The sequence below is a fragment of the Microtus oregoni genome, unplaced genomic scaffold (genome assembly GCF_018167655.1).
Source record: "Microtus oregoni isolate MIOR12 unplaced genomic scaffold, Mior012 000009F_ref0000495, whole genome shotgun sequence".
Classification (NCBI taxonomy): Eukaryota; Metazoa; Chordata; class Mammalia; order Rodentia; family Cricetidae; genus Microtus; species Microtus oregoni.
Genome location: NW_024543068.1, coordinates 8,172,736 through 8,197,463, shown reverse-complemented (window position 1 = coordinate 8,197,463; position 24,728 = coordinate 8,172,736). Strand labels below are relative to the sequence as shown.

Here is a 24,728-nt window from a genome sequence, read left to right as displayed (position 1 = left end):
ATTAATAAATATTTGTGGAAGAAATGAATGATAAAGTACGGAAATGCAAACATATATAAAATCACCTATCCAGACCACATTGAGTTTTTTTTAATTTATTTATTTATTAAAGATTTCTGTCTCTTCCCCGCCACTGCCTCCCATTTCCCTCCCCCTCCCCCAATCATGTCCCCCTCCCTCGTCAGCCCAAACAGCAATCAGGGTTCCCTGCCCTGTGGGAAGTCCAAGGACCACCCACCTCCATCCAGGTCTAGTAAGGTGAGCATCCAAACTGTCTAGGCTCCCACAAAGCCAGTACGTGCAGTAGGATCAGAAACCCAGTGCCATTGTTCTTGAGTTCTCAGTAGTCCTCATTGTCCGATATGTTCAGCGAGTCCGGTTTTATCAACCTAACCCTGGACCCAGCAATACCACATTGAGCTTTTAACCCAGCTCTCTGAGTGAGGAGAATAATTTAGATTGAATGTAGTGATTTAAGCCAGGAAGAGTCTCCTTAAAGTTTTTTCCTGTTGCACATGTACATAAACCAAGATGTGCGTCTGGTCATATCTTACTTGGCAATTTATTAGCTTGGGTGGGCAGAAAGAATAAAGGATGTGATGTATTGAAAATCCCAAGAGCATGGCAAAGAGAGTGAAAATTCACAGTACATTGTTGCAGTTCAGAAACTTAGGTAGACAGAGGGAAAAAACATGAGGGTCACCTGAGGTAGCCTCTTCACCAGACTGCAACATTATCACTTGAGTGCCATTATTTATGCCTGCCCCATGCTATGCTCCCACGCTCCCTTTCCGAGTATGGCAAGCTAAAATTATTTATGTTTCATTTTGCCATAAAAATGTCAGCCCTTTCTATTGAGGATGACTGCACAGAGCATGCTCGATCAGAATACAGTGAGAGGGTAGGTACTGCATTCATCCATCTTGCTGCCCGTTCTATTGAGGATGATGGCACAGAGCAAGCGTGTGCTCCATCAGAATATAATGAGAGGATAGGTAGTGCATTCATCCATCTTTCTGTGCTCTGACCTTGTTTCTTTAGTAGGCTTGAGTTTGCTGGAATGATGAAAGTAAATGAGAAGAGGTAATAAAAGTAATAACTTGTAGCTTCCCAAGTTCTGTGATTTTTTTTTAAAAAATCTATGATTTAACATAAAAATTCGTTTAGGGATGTGTGTATGTGTGTGTGTGTGTGTGTGTATAGGGGAAGTCCAACCCAATGGGGGGCGTGTTCGCCTCAGGCTAATGTTTACGTATAAATCTGGCAGGTGTGAGCACGGGCCCTTTTGTATTTCCTGCCCATTGCTCAATCCCTGGTGTTGTAAGCTGTCCCTTCATTAAATTTTGCTGTTTCATATTCAGCTAGCCTGGTTATTATACCACATCAACTTGATGGAGGTGGGTCTTGAATTTATCGTGTGTGTGTGTGTGTGTGTGTGTGTGTGTGTGTGTGTGTGTTGACATTGATCAAAGACAAGGTACATAATGGCAAAAATTTATTGAATACAATGTTTCCCTCTAAACACAAAGTGTTCAAACTTATAATCTCACTTGAGGTCATTGTTTGCCTAGACTCACTAGGCTGTTGGTAACTGAAGATTCACTCCAGTGTCCTTTACTTAAATACACAATGTACATTCTTAACGGAGGTATATAGACCCTCCCCTTCCAGCCATGAGAAACTTCAAACTCCAATTCTTACTCTTGTAATAGAAGGATGGAGGGGAAAATGCTCAAGCCACGGGCATTTGAAAGAATTAAATTCTGTTTAGCATGGAGCAGCTGCTAAGATATATGGCTGTTTTCTGTGGAACTTTGGGATAGTTATGGACCTTTCTCTTTTCCTTTTTCACTGGAAGAATGGCGAAATCATTCTTGAGTGAGTTATTTATAATTTCATAAAGCTGTTCTGTGGTAGGACTTATTTTATACTACTCTTAATCTCAGTCAGATAATCATGCTTCCAAGGAGTTGGGAGGAGAAAATTGGCTTTCCCCTAAACGATTAGCCTAGTGCTGGTGTAAGATGAAGAGCTAAAGGTTAGAATTTCAAGTCAAAAGGGACAGCTGGTCAGGAGAGGGGACATGGTGACACTGACATGAATCATTGTGATTATAATATTAGACACGTCTCCATCTCACAAACAGTGGATGATAAGAGCTAATGGTGTAAATATGTCCTGATGCTGAGGTAGAGTAGAGCCTTGAAGAATAAATAATTAGGCAGGGGTGATTATAGAAACAATAACTCACGGAAGTAAAATGAAAAGTCAGGTTTGTGAAACTGAGGGAATTGGAAGGTAAACACATCTATAAATTTACCTGGCAAGAGTTTTGAGCTTTCTTCAATCCCAATTTTATTCTAGGGTAACTTTAATAATCATTGAATATATATATGTGTGTGTGTGTGTGTGTGTGTGTGTGTGTGTGTGTATCCAGGATAGGAATAAAGATGTACTTGCCACAGATATATTTTATTGAAAGTTATTAACAATACATATCTTTAGTTTTATGAAACTTAGTACAGAAGTGAATACCTCCAACAGGTGGATTAAACATATGAAATATATATTTTAAAATAGAATAATAGTAATTGCTATTTTTGATATAGAACATGGTGAATATATAAAAGCAAAGGAACAGTTTACTCCTTTAGAGAAAGGGAAATAGGTAATCTACACCAGCAGAGCTGTGGCTGTCATTTTCCGGGACCACATTGCAAAATCATGTCACTCAACTCCCAAAAGGATGTCATGAGGGATACTGATGAGGTGTAGGGAGGAGAAAGAAGGAATCTGATGAGGCAGGGTATTAAATCCATGCTTGTTAGATGAGGTTCCCGTGCAAAGATGATCATTCAAGTTGCTATTATCTTTTCTTCCTCTACTACCGGTAGATGTGGAAATAAATGCAGGTATTTCATACTAGTGACCCTTAGCAAATACTATTTATTTTACATGAAATGCTATTCTCTTTCTCCAGCCTCCAATCCTGGATTTGTACTGCTCCTTTCCTATCTGTCCCTGAGGGCTTGTTTCTCCTTCCTTTCTGTCTGAAAGACACATCTAGTCTCCTGCCACTTGCTCCCTCGCTGACTCCTGCTAACTCTTGTCACAACATTCCATTTACCCTGTTGAGTCTGCCTGTGTACTTGACTGTCCCATCAGAGACTGACTTCCCAGAGCGGAAGAGCCACTTTATCCCTCACTTATTCCTTCGTCACTGTCACTGTGCCTCCTTCATACATTTGTGACAATACCGAAAGTAACAAATGAACTCATCAATGAGTGATGAATGAGTAAAGAAATCATCTTACATAATCATATATAAGGGATACAAAAATGAGTAGCCTGCTACTATCAAAACTACTTACGTTGTGGAGTTATAACTATTTCATTTTTCTTGGAATATCATAAACAATGGTAGAATTAGCACATACAGGCAGGTTATGAGTACCTCATGCTTAGCCCTTGGAAAGTACGGTTAAGAGTCATTGTATTAGTTATTTTTCAGTTACTCTGATGAAATACCACAACCTAATGAATTTAAAGAACAGAGAGGTTCTTTTTGGCTTACAGTTACAGAGGACAAGAGTGCAGAAAAGGCATGGTAGCCATAGCAGGAAGCTGGGTGACCACATTTTATCTGCGCTCAGGAAGCAGGGAGAAAGCAGGAAGTGAGAAGGGGCAGGTTATAAAACCTCAAAGCCTGCTGCAGCTGCTTTTTCACTAATAAGGTTCCGCCTCTTAAAAGTTCAATACACTTCCCCAAACAGTGTCAGCAGCGGAGGCCAAAACATCAAATATGTGAACCTATAGGGGAACATTTGTCTTTCAAACAACAAGAGTCTCTGTGAAAGTCACATTAAAAAAAAAAAGAAAAAAAAAACTGAGCAACATGGAAGGAACCTTGGTGAATATTCCCAGATAAGTGTGCAAGTAGAAACATCTCCTACCGTAGCATTATTGTCTGAGGGATGTGGACGGTGGGTGGAAACAACAGATGTCACCACAAATGTCAGTTCCCTTGATTCCTGTGAGTCCTAAAAGAGTTTTGCATGTTAACCACTTAATATGAAGCCTGACTAGAACTGACAGTAAATGCTTAACAGCCAGGCGTCTTGATAGTCCAGGTATCTATTTCTTCATGTGAGTTTTGAGTGTCCTCAGTGTCATAAGGAAGATATTTGTGGAAGATAATTGTAGTTATGAAAACATGCACCACACACAGCATGTACTCGAAGGGAGGGCACTGAATTGTTGAGACAGAAGCCCATAGTTTTCCTCTCCGCATATCAGTCCTGAGTCTCTATCCAGCTGTATTAGTGAAGCATACCACCCTGGCTTCAGCTAATTGCTTTGTCTGTTTACACATAACCCCTCAGCAACCCCCTTCCCTACATTGTGGGAAGTAGAATTACATTAGCACTTTGAGGAACATGTATTAAGGGAGTATAATTTTTCTGGCACAAGGAATAGTTCACCTGGATACAGCTGCGGGCACAGGCTAGTTTAGTAGCACAGACTTACGGAGGGGCTCTTCTCAGATTGCTCATCTTCTAACTTTCAGACGGAGCACGGACAGAGTCTGCTCCTCTCAGCGCTAGAAGAGGGATCTGTAGTGTTGGAAAGTGAGCTGAATTACCCGACGTGTTCTTTCCACTGCTGTTCTTTTGTTCTATTTCTGGTCATTCTTCATTTGATGGGAGTACTTAAAAAGAGGGTACACTTTGGAAATCTGAATTGTCATGTGAGCATGTCTGCTATGGTAACAAAGTACCATAGACTGGGGGGGGGGGGGGGGGCTCACACCATAGAAACATATTCCCGCAGAATTCTGAAGGCTGGCAGTCTGAAGCCACAGTGTCAGCAAAGTTGCTCCCCTGTGAACTCTCTCCCTGACATGTAGATGCTCACCTCTGTTCTGAATTTCTACGTAGACTCCTCCCTTTCTTTATCTGTGCCACAATTTCTTCTTTTCAGAGAGACACTGATCCAACTGTATTGAGGGTCATCCTAATGATTTCATTAAGGCTTAATATTCAAATGAAGTCCAGTCCTAAAGTATGAGGGGATCACAGCTCAACCTATCTTCTCTAGAAGACAGGGCATAGAAAGGCTGTGATATATAGCCACAAATATAGTGGTAATGTGTCTTAGAAATCATCACTTTGTTTCTGACACGATGTGTGTCTCTCAGCAAATCAGCTGAGAAATTACATCTCTTGTATGTCTCAGTGGAAGGGTAGGGCAGTTATGTCTAGCTAGGAGTGGATGGTGCACGCCTTTAATCCCAGTGCTCCGGAAGCAGGGGCAGGTGGATCTCTGTGTGTTCAAGGCCAGCCTGGTCTGTAGAGTACTTTCCAGAATAGACTCCAAAGCTACACAGAGAAACCCTGTCTCCAAGGAAAAATAAAAGAATGCCTACACATCAGTCATAGCAACTAGCAACTGGCTTATAATACTTGTTCAAAAGGCAAAGAAAACATTTCTTTATGACCTTTTCTTCTTGAATATGGATCCAGACTTCAGTGGGTTGGGAATAATAAAATCAGAAACTCAGTTAATGTTACTGACATTAAGAAAAGAAATGGGCATTTATTAAAAACCTACAATCCACCGGGTATTTCTATATATAATAACCAAAATCTGTTTGGGGTTTACTGTATAAGTCATTTAATCCTTCATTAGTCTTTCACTAGTATTTGTAACACTTATAATTTGTGTTATAAAAATTACTTATTCTCACCTACTGTGTGCCAAGGGTCCACTTTACTGCCAATGTTCACAGTCCTGTGGTTTTCTTCTAACAATTTCCATAGCACTGGGAAGTTTTTGCATGGTTAAAAAAATAAATGGATTTATGTTGAACTAGTGTTATGGTGGGAATTTGTTCTGCTCTCTTCAGCAAGAGCCTTACCCATGTCCAGGAGCTTGTGCAGTATCACTCCGCTGATCCACGTTACTAATTCAGCTAATTGCAGCAATTATGAGGAGGAACTGCTGCAAGCCAGAGAAGCTATTATGCTGTACTGAATGAAAAGCATCCCATAGTGTTCATTAATAATACTGCCTATAGTTCCGCAGCCCCCCAACAGCGCACATGAAACCATGTGCCATATGAACTTAATCTCTCTCAAAGTACGGAGAGTGTACTGTTGGCTGGGCCCTTCCAATGCCATTCTACGCAATTCCTTTCCTTCTTCCTCCTCGTCCAGAAATCAAAGTGGACAGCCTTGAATCTCTGCAGCCTCAAAGTAGCTGCACCTTTGTAGGAGACCCATACAGACAATTCTCACCAGAGAAAAACCTGTAGCGATGGGGGGGGAGCAATAGAAAAGATGTAATGTACTTACCTACCAGTTTCCTTACCTCCCTCTGTTTTCTCTCTTCCCTCCATCCCTCCCTGCTCTGTTAACATCAATAGCCAACATCAGATGACCTTGTTTCATCTGCTGAATGTTCAAGTGATGACGAAGACTTTGTCGAGTGTGAACCAAGTACAGGTAGGTCAGGTCAGTCTTGTTATGCTTGCTTCTTTTTTCATTTGCAAAAACCCGATACATACATATATGTGATTATACATGTGCTTTATCTATAGTACTGTGTGTTAATGTATATGTATTTCCTATATCTATATATGTATATGCATACATATATAAATATTAATTTACCAGCAAAAGCATCAAATCCCATGGAAAGAGCAATTAAGCTTAGGTAAATTTAAGTCTCTGATACTTAGAAAAATATACAATATGTATCCTAACTTTGCACAGCTGCCTGCTCAGGTTATGCACTGGAATCACTACTACAAATATTCAGTTGTCAATGGCAACTATGAGATTGACAGGGGCAAAGAGCATCTAAAGCTTACATTTGAATGAGCATTTTTGGTTTTAAACCATAAACCTAGCATGGAGGCCAAAAGATTGGTGGGTATCATATGAGTCACAAGACTTGTTTTGATTATGAGTGGCATAAATAAATAAGTAACCCAAATTATTTTCCATGAGATTTTAACAGCAGCTAACATGGTATTAATTTATACTAATTTTGTTCATTAAATGTCTAGAGAACTCGTGAAGTGATAGAGTATAAGAAACACAAAATTAGTACCAAACTATGCCATGTCAACATCTGGGATGCTTCAAAATGTATCGACTGCTGAAGTTAATCTGACTTTGGCATGGGAGTCTCAGTGTGTTCCCCATTTGGACGCAGATACATTTTGCTATTTTCTGGTATTCCTGTATAGTGAACTATATATGATAGAGTGTCCAACAGGTAACTGACATCCCCGATTCTCTCCTCTCAACTTTCCCAAGTTATCTGTTTTTAGATCTACTGTAAGTTAAACATTTATGTGTATATAATAGAGAACAGATATCATCGAATTTCTGTGTATGTTTAATAAAAGGAAAAGCCTCATCTTATTTCTACAGAGGCTAAAAGAAATAGATAAAATTTCCATTTGATCCTTGGGTTGCCTTATTTTTTTTTGACTTTTCTTTTAAAAAAAAAAACAAGCCATTATATCTTTTCTCTTTTCAATTGTAGAGAAATTTATAATTACCGAGAAAAGTAATATATCAAAAGATTTAAAACGTCAATTTCTTACCCCAAAATAATTAAGAACAGTTCTGATTTTGGTAAATGCTGACTGCTTGGTTTCTTGCAAGTGGCTCTGGATTCAGGAAGTTCTGTGGCATTCTGCCCTTAGTATCTTAAAGCTATACAGCCATAATTTGACCTTACCATTCTATAATATGATCTGTTCTTTAGGGACTTTAGCTGTATGGAAGGAACGTTAATGTGACCTTGTTCATCAGATTTTCTTCAAGTGATTTGGAAATAAATTTGGCACCAAGGTTTTACTTAAAAATGAATCTATTTATTTAATTTACTCACTCAATAATCCTGACCACTTAGGCACAACATGATGCATCACTATCCTCCAGTCCTTTCTGATCTAGTTCTGTTCCAAGGTGAGCTGTTTTAAATAGAGCAATAAGCCTTGCTACATACACCAGTTCTCCAGTCTAACGTAGTACCACACGTTTGTTCGAGGGCACCTGTATATTTTGGTGTTTGTTAGGTGCTAAGAACTTAATATATGTACAGTATATACCCAATTAGAATGTTTTCTGATGATTAGTTTAAGATATCTAGACTTTAATTAGGATCATCTGATTATTCTCTCTCTACTCTTCTCTATTTCTAAGTAGTGATAACTGCATCCAGTTCAATATTTATCAAATCTCTTCATTTTAACTCATTAAATATAAAAGCATGGCCATTTTGAATTATTTTTCAGTTTCCCCCCCCCCCAATTATGCCCTCTCAAAAATCATCTCCATAGCTCCCTTGATCTCCATAGCTCCAAGGTAAAGGACTTTTCCTGTCTCAAAACTATGAGGCCCATAGATCGTCAGGCTGATAATAGTTACTGGCTTTTGATGTTGAATTTTAACAGCCCAACTTGAATGTCCCCAAACTGAGTTTGCTTGCTTTTTCGTGATCACCTATATGTTTTCTTTGATTTCAATTCAGAGGAAGGAAATTCATTGACAACATATTTTGAATAATATGGATACAAGAGGTTATATAAGATTTTTAAAGTATTGTAATCTTCAAGAGAATATGGCAAAGATACACTAATAAAGTAGAGGACAGAGTTCTGCCTCTGTAAGAGCTAAGTGAGCTGCTTAGTAGAAGCTATTACTGAGCCTGAATAATAATGTGGCTCACCATGTTTGAAGGATAAACATTTCTTCCTTCTAATTTTATTTCTAATTGCTGGTGAGTGACGTGGGTATGCAAAGGAATATGTCAGAGGCATATTTTGTATACAATAAAAATAGTTGTTTCTAGTGACCCAGGGACAGAAGAGGTAATTGAGCTGATGGAGCTACATGCTTTGAGGTCTCAGTCCTTCTTGTGTACTGCCTTAGAATGAGATCCAGAGATTTCTCACTTTCAAAGACAATGGAAATTAAAATCATAAGTACTATCAGTTTCTAGGGCTGGATTTGAAATTCAAAGGGAGAAATCATCCACTACTTGTGCAACAGTTCGTAACGGTGACATTAACATCACATCACCTGCAATTCTACGTGGACATTGAAATAAAAACTCTGAGTTTAGACACACCAGTTTACCACCTCAGTTTCTAAAACTTTTCCTTTTCTCAGGCCCAAAACTTGATAGAAGTACACTGCCCAGTCCTTGCTCTCTCATCCTTAACAAGCCCTTTTCTTCTCATCCTTTATAACAGGGTTATTATTTTCTACCTCCTTTATTTCAAAGATTTGTAAAGATCATTCTCTGGTTTCTTTAGATCCATTCGAGACTCTCACATTTCAAACATTTGTGCAGTTTAAAACATAATTTACCAACTGAATTTCATGACGGCTTTAAGTTTCAAATACAGGGATTCTTCTAATTTGAAAGGGATTTTTATGCTTGCAGTTTGAAGTGAGATTTACACAATTCTTTTCATACTCTGAACCCACCTTGGCATTTGGCCACTGTAGCTTGGTATAATTTAGTCATAAAATGTTTAAATACAACTTATAAGGTTTTGGAACTAGATTGACAATATTTTAAAATTGCAAACTCAATGGAAATGATTTTTTTTTTAAAAAAAAAGTACAATATATCCTATGCCACGAGAAAAAATAATATAAATTGAAAAGCCCCATTAAAGTTTTTGAATGAATTAGGTTTACTTTCAATATATGTAATACTCTTAAATTAAAGCTGAAGAATTCTTTCACTAGTTCTAAAACTTTACCCCCACTTAAGTAGTTAAAAAAAACTGTGTTGATTTTGTTTTTATTTCATGACTTTGAAAAAAAATAATATCAGCATAACAAGTTCTACATTTCAAAAGATTTATTTCTATTTTCCCTGACAGTCTCATCCCTGAACTCCCTGCCTTGAGAATTAAGTCCTTTCTTGAGCCATGTTATGATTGCAATTTTCAGAATTTCAAATACTCAAAACTGAGCATTTGAAAACTAAAATATTAGAGTGAGGTAAATTCCTTTCATCCCAGCATGCAAGGCAGAGGAAGGCAGATCTCTTTGAATTCAAGGCCAGCCTTGTCTACACAGAAAGTTCCAGGACAGCTAGAGCTACACAAAGAAACCCAAAAAATTGCAGAAAAAAAATTAATAATTGTCATCTGCCTAAATGTGAGAATCAGGATTTTAAACCCTAAGGTGTAAATGCTGATATATTGTCTGCAAAGGTCAGTATTTATTTTTTTGCTGTTTCTGACTTTGCCCACAAACCCCATTCTCCAGGACTACAGTTGTGTTGAGGCAAGGAGCGCAGGATTCAAATCATTACAAGGAGATGAGAGCCTTCATGGATCATGGGAGTCAAAAAGCAATTAAGACCTTTAATGAATATTCATTTGTAATAAAAATCTGAGCGTGGGTTCTGACACTCAGAATTTCATGGAAATGGCTTTCCAACTCTTCCTTTTCTTTCTTCACTGTTGCTCCTCAAAATAACAGACACAACATCAGACGAGAGATCTCCTTGGCTTGATCCCTCTGCCGTTATCAAGACGTTTGTTTCTCTCATTATCAATTAACTGATTTCTTCACCTTTGCTTTTGTTAAATGTCACCTGATCAACCCCCATTTGACACTTCCACCAGAGGCCAGGAGGCTGAGAGGAAACATCCAACCATGCATCCATCCATCAGTCTCTCAAAAACTGCTTTCCCAGAGTTTAGACTGAGGAGAATATTGAAATGGATGATGGTGCAAGGTGACAGATTTCTGTTCCCAAACTGAATCTCAACTCTGTATCTTTTGCTCCTCCAATCTAACATTTCTGGGTTTGTAGTTCGTGGCCTAGTTTCCTCAACTCTCTTTTTCAGCCCATGTCAAACTCAAACCAGATTAAATAAAGATGAAGCTTAGCATAACACCAATAGCCTACTATAGTTACCCTTTCTGACTGACTTAAGTTTAAGGGTCTTCATCTTATATGGTTTGAAATACCTCTGTGAAGTATTTATAATTAGAAAGCCTGATACTCAGTTGTTCCAAACTCTACACATCATTAGAGGTTTTATTTCCTGGAACATAAGAGAAAATATAGCTGAAAGGTTAAGACCATTCCTAACAAAATGTGAAGAACAATAGCATCCAGTCCCAATGGAGGATAAAAGCATAAATATGTTGGTCATTGAGCTTTAAATGTAATAACTATAATCTTTTTAATAAAAATTAATTTTATAATTTTTGCAAGTTTGAAGAATACAAATTTTAAAAAATAAAGAGATAGAAATGATTACTGAATGATAAGTAAGCAATAGCTCTTAGATAAAACACATAAATATCATCTGTGCATTGATTTCTATTAAGGATTCCATCCCATAAATATATCTTATAACAACTGCAAATTAAAAATGAATGTGAATTTAACTCCATTACTTAAGAGTTTAGGGAGTGTTGAAGATGTCAATATAAACATAAGATCAGTGAGTGTAATTCTATTTAAAGGTTGACAAATCATTTATATATGTAACATTTTCATGATCCTTTCTGAGTAGACACCAGAAAAGGTGCTGAGAAAACAAGGCTGACACCAGATACCACCCAGGAGTTCACAGTTTATTAGTGAAGACAAACATGGTAACAAGGAGACTAATAGAAAACAAAGAAGGAAGCCAAGAAACCATGTGGGCAATGAGCAGAAATGATGAGGATATTATCCACATTTGGGGGCGAGTTCTCTGACACTATGAATTGTGTACACCCCTCCAGCTCTCACTGAATTCACTCCCAGGAGCACCCACTCATAGCTTAGCTTGGAGACATAGAACTTAACATTAATCATCACTGTGCTACTCAATGCTAAACTTTAATTTGAGGTATATTTCTGCAAGATGATCAAGAACCGGTGCATATCTGAAAGTCAGAATATAGGTGCCCATGATAAAGAGAGAATTTCGTGCCCAAATCAAGAACTTCCTGATTTCAAATGCCACCATGCAAGTGGAAGCTAAGGAAAGAGCTTGCTGGAATCATTAAGCAAATCCTCTTTCAGATGTATAATTTACAAAATGAAGGGTTTGGTTCTAAAGGAAAAGTTTCGTGGGTTTCCTTTCATTCGGTTTATGTTCTGTATTATTTTTCTCCCATAAAAAATAAGTACATGCACACAGTGCATGTATATTTATAAATGCCGTGCGTTTATACCAAAGTGCTTGTTATTCCATGTATATGTAATCATAGTCTAAATGATGTCAGGCTAATGTAAATGGAGATTAACTGACCCTGCCATCAGTCGTGTGGTTACACAGAAATTCACGCCATCACTTTTAACCTGCATCAGCCAACATAGACATGCATGATACGGTTTTAACTTGATGAACCAAGCATGCAAATTTTTATTTAGCTTTGGTTTTCTTCATCCTAATTATAATGGTAATTTCATTATTCAGTTATCCTTGGGAAGGGTGGAAAGAAAAATATTATACAGATGTATCTATCTATATATGCACATCCCCGTGTATACATATAGATAGATACGTATCTTGTATATTTCAAAAAACATTTTCTGTCGTTTCACCTCATCTTGTGCCGCATGAATTTTTGGTGGTTCAATTTATTTTGTTTTAATTCATATTTAGCATTTGACCATTATGGCTATTTTTAACTCATTGCTATACTTTTATGAGTAATTATAAGCATTGCAATCATTATTTGTAAATACTGAGAAATATTTAGATATCAAAACCAAAAAGGCAACAAAATCTTTTCTTGCCATCCCTGGGTTGACTCCCCCTTCAGTACATCCCTCCAGTATTTTTCTAAAAGCAAAGCAACTCTCAACAAAATCCAAGAAAGTTGTGTACCAAAGAATGAAATATTATGTTTCCTTTCCCTCCTTCTATCCATAGTTCCCTTTTGATTTCCTTCGTTCCCCGTTTTAATTTCTCCTTGTATCTGCACAGACCACCTGCCTTCACTATTCCCATTATTGAATCTTTGATTAAAAAGACACACAAGGAGCCAGGGATAACAACTAAAAAGAAACCCATGCAGAAATTATAAACAAAAACATTTCCTTTCCCACAAATTTCAGATGGCATAAAAAGAATTTTATTGCAGACGCAGGATATGTGTTTTATCTTTTATTTCTGGGCAAGCCGGCGATCATCGTGTGGCATGCTGTGGCAGTTCTGTAGTACTCAACTAACTGTGGCCTCCATCGCCAGTGCATGAGCTGTTATGATACCATCTTGTGTTTCATCCAAGTATCACATCCCAGCTAACCCAGCGAGTTCCATGTCTGAGTTGGGATAACTTTCCTTTGCAGTTGCAACGTCATGGGTTCTCATTTTTGTGTTTATTTCTATGGGGCCCCTGCAGCCTTAAGAGCTGCTCTGCCAGCATCTCTGTATGGTTTTGTTTCTGGTATCTTCTTTCCTTGGCATAGCAGTCAAGCATGTGTCTTTTGTCTGGCCATCTTGTCTACAAGTCTACTGTCAAGGTGTCGTTCTGTGATTCTGTTCTCTGTTTGTAATATGTGATTTGAAGTCCTCTACCTTTAGTTCTCACTCCTCTGTTGTCTCTGCTGCTAACCTCACCCCTAAAGAACTTCACAAAGAAGCAAAACCAAGTTTCATTTGAATTGTATGGATGGTTTGGTTTGCACCTCAAAGACATAAGTTGCATTTTTCTTGACTAAAAGCAGAAAACGGAAACTTACAGTGGTAAACCACTATAAATCTTCAAACAACAATAAGAAACCCTTGTTGCTTTCTTTGACATGATTAAATTAGCTTATTGCTTAAGGGTCTTGAAGGAAGTGCTAATTTCCCAAGAGGTTTTTCCATAGGTCATCCACCTTCTAATTAGAACCTTTTCTTCAGAGGCAGACAAAAGAGAAGATTGTTTTGGGGAATGCTAAGAAAGAGCATCCTCATTTCTGCTGCACAGAGCAGAGCCTGCCCCTAACTTGGTGAGGCATTTGTGGAAATCTACATGTATTCTATCCTAAAACATGTTTTGCTTATATACTTTATCATAAATTAAAAATATGTTCAACAAGAGGTCTACGGATGAGGGAAGCCAAGCTCTTTCAGCCTACTGGTTCTCCCATGTATATTATGAGGTAAGATTATCTTTTGAACTTTCTAAATCAAATGATTATTTTTATCTTATTTTTTTAATTCACGGAAGCATTAAAGAGCCAACATCTTGACGTGGCCCCAAATCCTTTATTTTACCATTTTAAACAATATGACAGGTACAATAGCTCCATTTCTGAGGACAGTCTATATTCCTTGAGACAGATGTAGTAGAAAGTGCCCTGTTCACTGTGCAGTGGCTGAACAATGCTCTATGTCTTTCCAGGCAACTTGAAGCATTAATTCAAAAGATTTAAGCTTTGATGTGGGAAGTATGAAATTGTATTATGTGAAAAACACCTTTTCTTTTCTCTTAATGATTGAATGAAGGAATGTTATATCCGTATAAAATGGGTAGTAGCTATTGGTTTCGATAAAACATTGTCATACAATGAAAAGACTGGTTTGGGTCTGAAGAAGAAAAAAATAAATGAAGCCATGTGGTTTATGATGAGATGATACTGACAGATTAAAAAAAAACTAATTATTTTTTCTAAGTTTAATAGAACAGAAAACAATTTGAATAGCCTCTGAGAAGCTAAACAGAAATCACAGATGAAAGATGGGAGGGAGACAGAGAATGTAGAAGATAGAGGGAGGGAAAGATAAAAGTAGAAAGGAAGAAAACAAGGGGGGATGGAGGGAGAGGAGGGAACATAATTGATTATATGCCAAGTACAACTGTTTGCTGCCAGTGTTTTAAAACTCGGGTGGCAAAATGACTCAGTAGTCTCTCTATCAAGACTGTCTACCTGAACTCAGTCCCTGGGATCCACATAGTAGAAGGAGAGAACCAAGTCCTCTGACATCATTCTTATACACCACAGCATTTGCACAGCCACAGAGCCACACACAATAAATTATCAGTGCACATGCACATACACTCCCACAGAGCCCAATATAGTTTTTCTAGGTTTTAACTTTTTATTGTCTTTAATGGCATATTTAAATTTCTTAAATTTAAATGTGTCTATTGTAACTTTGAGGATTGGCTATAACTTAATGACAATCTTTCAAGGTCTTTTAAAAATGGAGCAGTCAGCTCTCATAAGCTGGCTTTAAAATAACACCGGCCCACTCTCTGAATGTATGGCTGAGTATTCTACTTAAACCTCATTTTAAGTTATTATGATAATAGGAATCATTGTGGTCACATTATACTTGAGAAAGTCAGAACTGATGTTTTCCTTTGCCAAGGTCACATACCTGCTCTTAAGTGTCAGGGCTAAGAGTCTAATTTGAATTTGTGAAGAATTTTTGTGTGATGATTTGTATAGCTTAGTGTGAGTACCGCTTCCCTGTTGCCTCAAGAAAGTCCTTACCTTAGTCGTATACATGCAAAATAAATAAATAAATAAAGGTATGTACACTGTGATGGTAATGATAGCAAAATAAAGGTAGTAAAACAAAACAGCTTCTTGTATCTTGAAGAGAAGCACCTCAAAAATTATGCCCATGTCTTCATGAGGATGTTTGTTTTGACTGATTTTGAATCTTCAAAAGTTAGTTATGAGGACTGGGGAGACAATAAAATGCCTGTCTTGAAAGCACAAGAATATGAGTTTAGTCTCTAGGTTTATATCATATAGCATATTTCAAAAATGGCTGAATTTAAGAAACCAGCATTAAACTCAGAATTGGGCAATGGTGCTCGTAATACTATGTCATTACATAGATCTAATGTACATTGGAAGTAGAAAAAGACAAGATCTCCTAAGTAAACTGGGAGCATGGGGACCTTGGGAGAGGTCATTAAAAAAAAAGTCTGGCCAGGGTGATGATGCTGGGGAGGGAGAGACAGGCTGATCCCATTAAATTACTGGCTAGCTAGGCTAGATTAATCAGCAAACCCTAAACCTATCAGAGACCCTGCATCAAAACATTCGAAAACGCCTACTGTAGGTAGAATGACAACAAAAGTTGTTCTCTGGCCTCCATGTGTCATACATCTGCACATGTATGTTGACATTTGAGACTGTACACACAACACAATCAAAAGTGGACTGCCCAATAGTCCCCTTGTGCTGACTACAGACAGAATATTTCTTAGGCTTCCACATTTTATTTCTCCAGCTTCAAAAGTCTGTAGGAGATAGTCTTCTTAGCATGTGATCATAATCCACAATACAATTCCATCACCCAATTGAGATTTTGTAACTTTTAAAGTATAATGAATTTTCTTTAGTTGCAGCTGTCAGTGCAGGTTAATTAATCATCCGAGCCATGAAATACGCCAATGCCCTTTGCTTCCACATCTTCTCATAGAGTAAACTAGCTTATTAACACTCAAAGCCGTATCAAGATCATTGGATTGCAGAAAAGGTCTGCAGCTTGTAGAAAGAGCATTTATGGTTAGATAGTTAGGCATTGCTTTGCAAACGAGTGTGAGAGACCTGGGAATTAAAAACAGAAAGAACTGGGCCTTATTAGTTCTTCTAATTTGACAAGACAGATTCTCTGATTGGGTTTCTGAGAGTACAAAATGTTGCCTTAATTTCATATGAGAGTCAGTTGGCCTGTGGTCAACTTTCAGTGACAGCCAAGAAACGTCCCTTGAAGGGATGTCGAGGCTCTCTGCTACAGTTGTGCCATTCCTACAGTTTTGATCTTTTACTCACTGAGTTATTTGTTTAGTACTTACTGTTGCCGTGATGCTTTAGTGCAGTCTTAGGTGACTTATATTTTAAATTCTCAGTCCTCACAGCAATTTCAGAAAGATACATGATTATTACCATCTCCAGGTGGACAGAGTTAAGGCTAAACAAAATGAACAAATGGCCAAGGTTACACAGTAAGTAGAAAAAGTAGAAATCAAACCCCTAGCAACTATCTCTAGAGCCTACACACTGGGCACTGGGCTGTGCTGTCTCATGCACATTAACCACTACCTGCGAAGTAGTTGCCTTCCAGAGAACACTGAAAGTGGGTAATAAGTATATTACATGATCAGGAAATAAGGACCAATGGGTTAGTTATGATGTATCCTAGGGCATGATAGGTTATGCCGTTGTTCAATTATGTTTTGTTTTCCAAATAACAATAGATAAAGTAAGCCACCCTGCAGTATAGAGATGGCTCAATAAGTAAAGTACCTGTGTGAAAGCATGAGGACCTAAGTTCAAATCCCTTCTATGTACATAAGATACTGGGAGCAGCAGCATCCTCCTGTAATTTCAGTGCAGTGGAGGCAGAAACAAATGAAATCTAGGGCTTCCTGCCCATCCCGTTGAGCCAAATAAGTGAGCTCCAGGTGTAGTAAGAAACTCAAAAACTAATATAGTAAGTGTTCAGTGAAGACACCAGAAATTGACTTCTGGCCTCCACATGTATATACACACACACATACAAACACGTGTGTGCATGCATGCACATGCCCATACATAAATCCCCTGGTGTATATGTGGCAAAATTATTCAAGTATCGGGATTAATAAGAGAATTATGTGAAGATCCTTCCTCTGATGTCTTCTACGTGATAACCTGTGCCCTGGAGTTTTTTAGCTTATCGCCCATTTTTTGGTCTTGTTGAAAACTGAGATGATAGATACCAGTTCTGACTGATGTGAGGAGTCTATGAAGGGTAGTTCTTAGCACAAGGTTTAGTAAACATAAGTATAAATATATAAAGTATATATTCTTAATTGCACAAATGTTTATGCCCCTTAAAACATCGTTTTAGATGATAGAACTCAGAAAGGAAATACTAAGCATGGTATCTGAGAGGTTGTAGTCTTTACCTTAGAATCTTTCTGATTCCTAAGCACTCTTGACAGCTCTAAAATCAGGCAGTTCATCTTCCTTCCTACTTTACCAAAATATAATGAGAAATGTTGTGCTATTTTCTCAAATGTTCAGATTTATTAGATCAGTCACCCTGAGCAGATGGCCACCAAGTTTTACCTGGAAAGAGTCAGAGAGTGGATATTCCAGTTTTTGTGGGGAGGGGGTGGCTCACATGACCTCTAAAAACTAATAGGCTCAATCGCTTTAACAATTTAAAACCAGCCACAGACAGTACACAGGAGGCTATGTCTCATGTAGCCGTCTTTGTACTAATGACCACATTGCTGCATCCAGAAAAATGTGATGGGTTAAGAGAACTTGTAGGGTTTGTTTTCATCATATAGATCTCTTTTCAGGGAGAAAAAACTCAGTGTACAAGAACTGAAGTGTGGGACACTTAGGAAGAAAAAATTTTCTTGGCCTATGCCTTGATTCTTGATATATTTAAATTATTCTGCTTCTTGTTGAATTAGTTTAATAACGTGTAACTTCCCATAAACTATCCAAATGGATAACATGTTCAAACATTAATAGTTTTAATACATTTTTGAAACTATGTAAGACATTGTGCCCTTTCTATTGAATTCATAAAGACATGTGTTAAGTTTTCCACTGCATGCATGAAAATTCACAAGATAATCTTAGACATTAGAAGGTCATGTTTAAGGCAGTTGCTGTCATTGTTTTGTACATGCAATCATCTCAGGTCTACAACATGGTTCCTGGATTATTCCATTATTCGTAAGGTCGTCAAACGTTACTCTTCCTTTTGTAGAGCCATGATTCGAATCTCCTGCTTCTGCAGGGATACCAGCCACACTCTTCCCTTGCTTTCTGACTTCTGCAGGAGCTTCCTGAACTTAGCCCCCATTCTGTGTCACCTTCTGGTAATTCTTCCTTGGGCTTTGATCATGGCTATTGAGCTGAAAATGTCTACATGACTGAGATGCAATATTTGCAAGGTTCTGAGAACTTTTCCTGCCTGCTTTGATTTGTATCTTTGTATGTTTTATGGAAACAGTGAGAAAGAGAAAAAAAACAGTCTCAGTAACACAGACAGTGATGAGTAGGAGGGCACATAGACAGGAGTTCTTGCTGCCTTGCCATCAAAAACATTTATTTATATCGTAGCCTTCTTGATGTCCAAGGTTAGGTATTATACAGTGTGGGACTGAAAGTGGAACCCTGTGTCAAGGGGAATAATGCCTTCTACCACCTGACAGCGGATTAGTCAAGAGCAGATTAGAAAAATACCAGGCTCAAAACCATCCTTTTATAAAATAATGCCCAGTGTCTTTAGTATCCTTAAAATTAGAGATCAGTGGCAGTGGGAAGGAAACATGAAAAACCCATATGTGAAAATTTTCAACCGCACCACCTGTTTCTAACACATCTGAGCCCCTAGAGAGTTTGTGAGATTGACGTTGGAAGTGAGTAAACTCAGAGATGACATTAGGAACCTTATCCATTAACACCACCTTTCCTTTGGTTTTGTGTCTAAAGTTATAAGGTTCCAAAGGAAAAAGAGGGAGAGGGAAAAGAAGAGGAAGAGAGAGATAAAGGTATGGAAGTTGGTTTTTGAAATCAACTAATTTGGAATTCATGTTTTAATAAGTCTCTGACATTGAGGAGATTAAAAGAAGTCAGCACCCTGTCAGGGTAGGGTGGTTTTCATTGGTGGCTTGAGAGTGATGACCAAAATAAGTCATTTGTCTCCCATTATACTTTGTAATAATCTTGCATTTTACCAAGTGATTGATTTGATTTGTGTTTCCTGATAGCTTTTCCTGCAAGGCAAGGAGGTAAACTCCATCGTCAGGACTAATTGATGAAGCAGACCAACATTGTGGTTTAAATATGAAATACCCCTTGAATGCTCATATGTTGTGGCTTAGTCCCCTATGACCTGTACTACTGTGAGGTAATTGGTTATAAGGTGTACTAACTTCACCAAAAAATGAGTCTATTAATGTATATCTAGGTGAATGGCATATTAGAATATAGGGCTCAGTGGGCGGAAGAATTTTATTGGAGGTACACCTTCGGAGGGTGGGTTTGTTTGAGTCCTTTGTAATCACTCTGTGCACCCAGGCCGCCGAGACGTGAGCAGCTTTGCCCATCATCAAGTTCTGCTCTGCTGGCTAAAAGCAAAAGATCGAGCCAAGCATGGAGTGAAACACCCGAAATCAGCTGTTCTCAATATGGTGACTGCGACTCCATTGGGGGTCTGATGACCTTTCATAGATTTCACATTTCAGATAGCCTCAGTTTTCACAGCAATAACAAAAGTGCAGCTATGAAGTAGCAAGAAAGCAATATTATTGTTGGGGGTCACCACAACATGAGGAACAGTATTAAAGGGCCACAGCATTAAGACAATTGAGAATCACTGCCCTAAACCATTAGCCAAAATAAGTCATTCCTCCTTTAAATAGTTTCTATAATAATATTTTATCTAAGTGTTGAAGAATTGGCTAAAACAACCAAATCATGTAATGTACAGAACTGTAAACTCTAATAAAGAAATTGTGCCTTCAAGTAATAGCATATAAATTAAACATGTAAAACTATTACTCTTCTTTTAAAACGCTACCTTACTTTGAAGATCAAAAACTAACAAGGAAGAAAAGGTCAAGTAATGGTTCCAAAACTACTATTTCTTTCTCTCTTTCTTTTAACCCTTCATAAATTTGGATTTACTCTTTGTAATATTTCCTGATAAGGCATCAATTAGCAGTAGTGAGCATCAAGTTAAGCCCACCAATAACTTAAAAATTTTTAACTTGATAATTTTGGGTTTATTGCAATGATTTTTGTATAAGTAACAACCTTGAGCTATACAAACATAAATTGATTTGCTCACGGTCATTGAACTAGTTTGTAATGTTGTAAATTCATAATCCAAGTAATTTTCCTGATAAACAAACAAGCAATGACAAGGAAACCCTGCCAAGTAGCTTTACTCTAAACTGAGATGGAATCAGATAGATAACATAGAGGATATGGGACAATTCCTTCTTTCTGCCATCATTGGTACCCAAGAAAAGATGCAGTTGACCCACTCAAAGATCACATCCTCATCTCCAATGGTCACGAAAGAAACTCAGAAGTTACAGGTGACTGTTGAGGCAATTGGTGGAGCCAGGAATCACTTGTGGAATAGACTGGATAACGGTTTTCCAGTCACACTTCCTCAGGATCGGAATCTTTCCATCCTACACAGAGCACAGATGGTTAGTTAAACAGGGTCAGTATGCCTAAGCTCAAATACAAACAAGAACCAGGCTGTGCCAAAGCTTCCACCAGCACATTTTGAGAGACAACCCATAAAACCAAACTTAGAGACAAGTCCAATTTTTGTCATTTACCCTGTAAATTTGATGGCCATATCAGCGTCTTTCAGCCTGATAATGTGGTGTGTGCCTATATTTTTTAGCTATCAGAGAGGGAGGCAGGAGAATCTATGAAATTCTAAGCTAACCTAGGGAACGTAGCATAATCTTGTCTCAAAAAAATCTATTGATTTTCACAACAGCAGTATTTTGTTATTATTTATAGCACATTCTTAACCAGAAAAATAAACATTGGTGACTCTGTTAGCCTCACAGATTATTTTTCTGTGAAGTTAGACTGCAAACAGGTAAATAAGCATCCAAAAAATGAGAAAACAAGTGGATTTTAATGTTCTCTATGTTGCCACACTAGACTTAATAGATTTTGAAGACTGAAGACCTACATAAAAGCTCTATTATGAGCTGTTAAGAAAATACTATTTATTTGCCTGATGTCCTAGTAATCAACTATCCTAAATGGTGGTACATTTGCATTATTTATTTATTTAGGTTTCTTTGAGACAAGGTTTCTCTGTAGCTTTGGAGTCTGTCCTGGTACTCACTTGGTAGACCAGGCTGACCTTGAACTCTCAGAGATCCATTTCTCGCCGCCTCCCAATTTATTTGGATTAAAGGTGTGCAGCAACACCGCCCAGCAGTACTTTGTATTTTAACTTAAGAAGACTTTATAAGTTAAGGGAAAAAAAATCAATGGTCATGAAATAGAATGGGAAGCTTCAAAAGCTTCTAGTATAAATGTTATGAGAAGGCCAAGATGGATGTAGAAATAAAAGTATAATCAAAAAGTAGAAACTCCTAAGACCACATGGAAAGATAATTCACGCCTATAAAAATCAGTCTGTATGCTAAATCTCAAGTTTTGTTTACAGGGTATGAAAAGCTTCTTTAGAGAGCTAAATTAGCCTGTATTTGAACTAACATCCATATTAGTTCATGACAAGGTCAAATAGTGTGGTCTCCACATCTAGTAAGAAGGGAGAACTATACCAAAAACAACTGCTCGGTCTGTACAGACATTATCCAATCTTTATCCCTTTCTGTCACTTGGATTATCTATACAATAATCTTTGGCTTCATGAAAGTTATTAAATATTGAAAATATGGCATTTTATTTAGCCTCATAACAAACCATATAAAGTTTCCAGTGTATTTGTTTCAAATCCTGAATTGGGTATGGGATATATATATATCACCAGTAACCTAACAATGTTCATCTCTATATGATGGCCATTGGGTAATTTTATTTCATTACTGATCCCCCAGAATGCATATATGTAGAATATTGTTATATATGTAATTGGAAATAAAAGAAATGTATTATTCTTAATATAAGCTCTATTTGGAATGTAAGAAGGAAAATCTTATAAATACTTATGCACAGAAGCTCTGCCAGATCAGAAACATAAATAAAATAAGTCCTTCATTTCCTTAAGTTAGATTCTGATGTAATGTCTTACGAGCGAAGCTTACATAAGAACCCAAAGGTAATAATGCTGATGCTATGTAGAGATGTATTGTAGCTGGGAGTGCCTAAGTTCCCTATGGTTGATCTTGTTCATCAAGTAAAAAATGGTCCATGAATACTCCAGGTGGTCACCTCACAATACTCCAGGTGGTCACCTCACAATACTCCAGGTGGTCACCTCACAGCAGTGGGCACAAGGTATTCTGTAAAGAACCCACTACAAGAAAGATTAAAAGTATGTGCTTGGAAAACAGGAAAACACAGGTGGGGTATGAGTGGACTTCAATAGACACTTAAGAATATGACTTTGGCCCATTCTCTGGGTGTTCTCTATATTCTCAATGCCAGCCCACACCCCGTCTGTGCACCTACTTGTTAAACATAATATATGTATAAAAGAAGGCAGCTGAAAATACGTAATTAAAATCTATATACTCTCAACAATATGGAGATATCTTATTCCCTACAGATCATATGAAGACACCAGTCCTGGTGGTATATCATTATAATCCCAGCCTTTGGAGGCAAGATAAGTATATCTCTGAGGCCCACTACTCAGCCAGACTAATCAATAAACTCCAGAGCAATGAAAAATATTCTTAAAAGAAAGATGAGTAACTACTGAGGAATGGAACTTAAGGTAGATATATGGACTGCACACACAGACACATGTGCATACACAGTTCACACATACACACATTCAACACATTCAAGTTTTCATTGCACTCCCCTCTGGTTCTTTCTCCTTCTCCTCTCTCTCCCTTGAGAGGATGCCCGGGAAATGTCATGGAGGGATCATCTCTGTTCCACAGAGCACAAAGATCCATAATAAGGCAACAGTCTCTTCAACCCTTTAGGAGATGGTGAGTTCCCTCCTTCCAGCCTGAAGCATGACTGCTTTCCATCCCCAGGCTGGAAGATCTCCCAGCAGATGTTGTTTTTACATCTTTACCCCTTAGCTGGTGGAAATAGGGAAAAGGCCCTCGGCAAAAGCAATTTTGCAGGACACCAAAAGGGTGTCAACTGTGAACATAGTTTTAGAAACAGCTGGTGTGACAAATGGGCCGAGTGTAATGCCTCGAGCAGATATTCTCAAACAATGGGCTGTTTAAAAGAGAAAAGGAGATCCTTCTACACATCAGGACCACTTCTGACTTCTACACTTAAGCTGAAAAGATGGGAGAGCTGCTAGGACTCGGGTTTCTGTTTCCTTCTAGGATAGCTTCTATGGGTTTTGTTACAGTGTCAACTTACTCGAAGCTATTCATCAAATTGTGGGAGTACCTTCATATATAAAATTATTTTTAAAATTTACATATAATCGGTTTTTAAAACCATGATTTCTACATATAAAAAATCTTGTTTGATAACATATATGCACACACACATTATATATACTTACACACACTATTACACACACAGATGCACATACACATATATATTTATATATTCCCAAACTTTAAAATGATACATTGGCAATGCACCTGAATTACTAGTACTACTATCACCTATGTCTTGCAAAGACAAGGAGGTACAAATGAAGGACAAATATTTGTATATGTGGTCAGTTTTTTAAAAAATTCCAATTCCACTTTTCATTTGCATGCAGTCTCCTTAATGGCCTTCTCTTGTCTTGATTTCATTTGTTTACTTAGAGATTTGTCCTAGGTCCACTGCCAAATGCCATTACATAGCTTCCTTTATCACACGGATTGCTGAAGTAATCCTTTAGTGTATTTTTACTGCAGTACCAATTTTCAAATTGCCTCCCATTCACTCTAGGTCGGGCCCTGAAAAAAGGCTGGTTTGTAGCTATTGAACTTGATAAAAGGGTTCACCCTACTGGCACCTTTTATATCAATTCTTTCCACTTCTGTTTGCACTGTTTTCACTTACTGAAGCTTTAGAGATGCATTAAGGAGGGTTTGTTGCCTTATTGGACCTAGTAAGAGCATACACTTTGAAGGAAGTCT

General features: G+C 37.8%; 1 protein-coding gene across 34 annotated transcripts in view; it reads left to right on the top strand.

Moving 5' to 3' along the window:
• Window positions 1-24,728, top strand: part of Nrxn3 (neurexin 3) — a 1,564,636-nt gene that overhangs the window by 1,504,494 nt on the left and 35,414 nt on the right. For 26 of the 34 annotated variants that reach the window (XR_005974847.1, XM_041658568.1, XM_041658546.1 and 23 more), the window contains one exon: window positions 6,425-6,503. Coding sequence is in view for 33 of the 34 variants with exons in the window: in XM_041658568.1 (XP_041514502.1) it covers window positions 6,425-6,503 (79 nt within the window). In the remaining variant the exon portion in view is untranslated. Of the gene's footprint in view, window positions 1-6,424; window positions 6,513-24,728 lie in introns of all 34 variants that reach the window. The other 8 variants (XM_041658566.1, XM_041658556.1, XM_041658549.1 and 5 more) reach the window with 1 other exon arrangement.